Below are 4,076 nucleotides of genomic sequence, written 5' to 3'. Positions count from 1 at the left end.
ACTACATGAGGCGGCCATGAAGTTTCCTTTCATGTCACAACATTCACTTCTGGGCTCAATTTCATAACCTTCCTTTTGGACCTATTATTTTTCAAATTTTCTTATCCAATAAGCGCAGCCCGTTGCATATGAAAATGTTTTACTTATTTAGAATGAGAGGAAGTAAGGAATCGAGAATGAAAAATTTTATTTGAACTCATCTAATATATTTCTACACCTAATTTATTTTCTACACCCATATTACTTTTAATTAAATTATCGATATCTCTTTATACCCAAATTTATTGCTTAAATTACCCTCACAAACTCAATTCAATTTATAAATTTATCTTTACACCCATTTAGAAATAAAAACTCAAAAACCAGTGTTCTGCATCGCATTCAAGAATTATGTGATGAGATGAGTGAAAAGGATGAGGTCACTTATGGCTCATTAGTTTCGGGGTACATGTTTCATGGTTTTGTTGACAAAGCCGTCGTTGTTTTTCGAGACAGTAAGAAGCCAAAGTTAAGTAATTGGAATGCTGTGATTTCTGGTTTAGTTCAGAACAACTGGCATAAAGAGGCATTAAATTTGATTCGCGTAATGCAGGCATGCGGTTGCAAACCAAATACCGTGACATTTTCAAGTATTCTTCCCACATTATCGTATTTATCAAATCTGAAAGTCAGGGAGGAAGTACATGCTTATGTTGTTAGAAACAATTGAATTTGTCTGCGCACAAAGGGATTTTGATCAAGCAAAAATCAGTGTGCTGCCAGTGCTATTATACATCGATACTCATGCAAAGTCGAGTTTTCTTTACCAGGCACAAAGAGATTTTGATCAAGCAAAATGTAAGAGTTTAATCATTTGGACATCAATAATCTCAGCCAATGCATCCCACAAAGATGCTGACACGTCTCTTGGCTTCTTTTATGAGATGCTGAATAGTGTGGTTCAACCAGAACAAGTGACATTTACAATATTATTAACAGCTTCTGCAAATCAGTGTTCTTCAAAATCATCATCCATTGGGTAGGGTTTAAAGTGACATTTAGCTAAAATGAACATAGGATAAAGATTGCATAGTGGTAGGGTTTGAATGTGAGTTTATTGATAAATTTTAATTTTATTGTTAGTTTTATTTTGTGTTTAATGGTAATTATGCAATAAAGTAAAAAAAAACAATTAACATTTAAAATTTAAGTTAGGTGTAGAAAGAGGTTATATGGGTTTAAATAAAATTTCTTATCCAGAATTTAAGAATAAGAGAAGTACGGAGTTCTTAATTGATTTGATTTTTAATTTTTCAGTATTAGATTATGAAATTTAAGGAAAAAGAATGAGAATTATTCTCATTCATCTCATTCCCTATAAATAAACATATTATTAATTTATGTATTCAAATATGCTAATTTTTATCATTAATGAAGGGAGGTGTTATTGGCACTCCAAAAATCTTATTTTACACTCCTTATAAGTGTATTTTTCTTTTCTAATATAGAAAGTTTGGAGTGTAGAATGAAATTTTTGGAGTGCTAATAACAATTTCCTTAATTAATAGCTCACAGTTTAACAATGCATAAAATAAATTACAGTTACAATTTCAGCAAACTCATGTTCTTCAAGTAACTCTTTCGATTTTTTATTACTCCTACACGTTAGCAAAACCACATAAAAGAGGGAGAAAAAATCCTCCTAAATAAAAGATTACGGAGAGCAAAAATGTAAATGGAAATCAAGAGTGATTAATTAGGCCACAAGACAGCTCCATAAGGAGGATTGCAGCTTCAGCAACATCCTGAGGAAACACTCGTTGAAAACCCAAACCTTTGAAACAAATCTTATTATTATTACTATTAATTTTTTTGTTGGGAGATACTGATGGAGTGTCGGTGACGATGAGCTTGCTCTTTTTCTTGCTATGGCTTCCCCGCGGTTTCTTCTCCTTGTTGGCCACCTTACCCTTGGCAGATGAAGTGTCAGTGGCGCCGACTACAAACCCATTTGCAGCAGCCGCCGCAGCCTCTGCCATGGCTCTTCTCGCTTTCCTCTGTCGGATTCCACATGCATTGCACAGCGACTGCAACAAACACATATACACACACATGAACCCAAACATGTATTTGCTTATTTATCTCTTGTCAAACAGTAAATTAATTTGAACCATTAGTCATGTTTATTTATGTGTCAGTATGTTCGGTTCAGATTCAGTCTCACAATATAAAAATCTTAGACAGCAACTACCTTGGGGCCGCGAGGACCGCTCCTCCAAAGTGGCGTTGTGCTTGTGTTACAGTCAGAACAAACCCTAACAGCTGGAGTAGTTTTGTTGCTATTTCTGGAAAAGCTGGTTTCATCACTGTTTTCTTGATACTGAACAACTCGGAATTTATGCTCAGCTATCTCCGCAGCTGCAGGTATATGATTTCCAGTGGTACCGGCCGGCCCGAGATCCGGGTTGGTCATCTTTTCCATCAACCTCATCTTGGAGGACATCCATTTTACTGCCCTTGGCCTAATATTATTATTACTTTTACCCTCCTCTTCTCCTCCTCTACCATTGATCTCCCTTTCATGATCAGCATATGCCGACATCAATCTATGGTCCTTGTTGCTTATAACGTCCACCACATGAGGCTGAACTAAAGAAGATGACGAGGATGCTTGATCATAAATACTTGTTCCACAATCCCGTATGTGCTTATCAACCTGAGATAAAAAAAATATATATAAAAAAAATAAAAAATAAAAACAAAAAAAGAGAACAAACGTGGCTTTTGGAGTCTCGGACAAAAGTCTTTGTTAACTTACTAACTGATTAACAATTTATCTAATGTAATTATAAGTGTGTGTCGTACATGCATGTGACAATCATACAATGATACAAAACGCTAAAAATTAGAGAACGAATATGGCTTTTGGAGTCTCGGACAAAAAATCAATGTTATATATATATATAGATGGTAGCTAATTCTGGAGAACAAATAATTCATTTGCCTATTAGTTTTAACTTTTATCTAAGAAAAACCCATCAAAATTAATCAATTATGAGATCATCAGATCACAGAAGTACCAAGTTTGATCATGGACTTGTGAAGAATCAATTAAAGGAAGATCGAGCTATATGAAAATTTAATTAAGATAATTAAGTTTAATATATACGTTCGTAGCTATATAGCTAGGTTTTCTTACCTTGTGATGGTATAATAGTGATTGACCATGACCAAGAGTAGTGGTAGTAGTAGGGGTGCTAGAACTCCCAGCTCTTTGATCTTCAAAGGAGTCGAAGAAAGTAGGAAATGATGAGATCAGAGAAGAACATGATGAAGCTGCAGCTTGATTAGTATATGATGATGATATAAAAAGTTTCAGGCGTTGATCCTGATCATTTGCTTGCTCGACATGGGAGAAAGGAGAGGATGGTGGGTTCAGATATACTGGAGTCATCATGTGAGGGAGAGAGAAAGAGAGAGAGATCTAGAGAGAGAAGAGAGGGAGAGAGAGATCTAGAGAGAGAAAGAGAGGAGGGAGATCTAGGGCGAGAAAGAGAGGGGTTAAAAGGGTGTTGTGTGTCGAGTGTCCAGCAAAGGAGGACAATATGGGATAGGGTAAAGGCTGATCAAAAGGTCCTGAGATATTCTGAAGTCTTATAAGAGAGAAAGAGCAAGAATCCGAATAGAGAGAGAGACAGAGAGAGAGAGACCTGAAAGGCTGAAAGACATTCACGTGACATCGTGTCAAGAGGACTCAGATAGATGGATAGATAAACAAGCTGCTGCTGCTGCAAGAAAATGACAAATACAAAGGAGCTATTGAACTCGCAATGGCACTCCAGTACAGTATGTATGACAAACCCTATTAATTTTCTGCGGTTTTCAACCCCCACTATTTTATACAACTTGATAATAAAAAATTCATCAAATACATACATACACGAGAGATTTTTTTAGTATAATCGGTACACGGAGTGGTACACCACGTGTCACTATACAAATAGTGAGATATGTGTGCTAAAAAGTTAATAACTTAAAAAATAAAATTTCTCATCACTCCTATTAAAACACGTGATGTACCACTTGTGTTTCCGTCA

At 35.7% G+C, this 4,076-nt stretch overlaps 1 protein-coding gene across 1 annotated transcript; it reads right to left on the bottom strand.

Annotated features, from left to right (window-relative positions):
* Positions 1-1,587: 1,587 nt before the first annotated feature.
* LOC103952086 (putative GATA transcription factor 22) lies at positions 1,588-3,739 on the bottom strand. The gene is made up of 3 exons (XM_009363618.3): positions 3,179-3,739; positions 2,231-2,695; positions 1,588-2,066 (listed from the first exon to the last, which is right to left on the bottom strand). The coding sequence occupies exons 1-3, from the start codon at positions 3,434-3,436 to the stop codon at positions 1,722-1,724; spliced, it is 1,068 nt and encodes a 355-aa protein (XP_009361893.2). The 5' UTR covers positions 3,437-3,739; the 3' UTR covers positions 1,588-1,721.
* Between the last annotated feature and the right edge of the window lie 337 nt (positions 3,740-4,076).

The sequence above is a fragment of a genome, unplaced genomic scaffold, assembly GCF_019419815.1.
Source record: "Pyrus x bretschneideri cultivar Hongxiangsu unplaced genomic scaffold, Pyrus_bretschneideri_v1 Contig28, whole genome shotgun sequence".
In the NCBI taxonomy this organism is placed as follows: Eukaryota; Viridiplantae; Streptophyta; class Magnoliopsida; order Rosales; family Rosaceae; genus Pyrus; species Pyrus x bretschneideri.
Note: the sequence above shows the minus strand (reverse complement) of the source record. Positions and strands in the feature narration are given on the sequence as shown.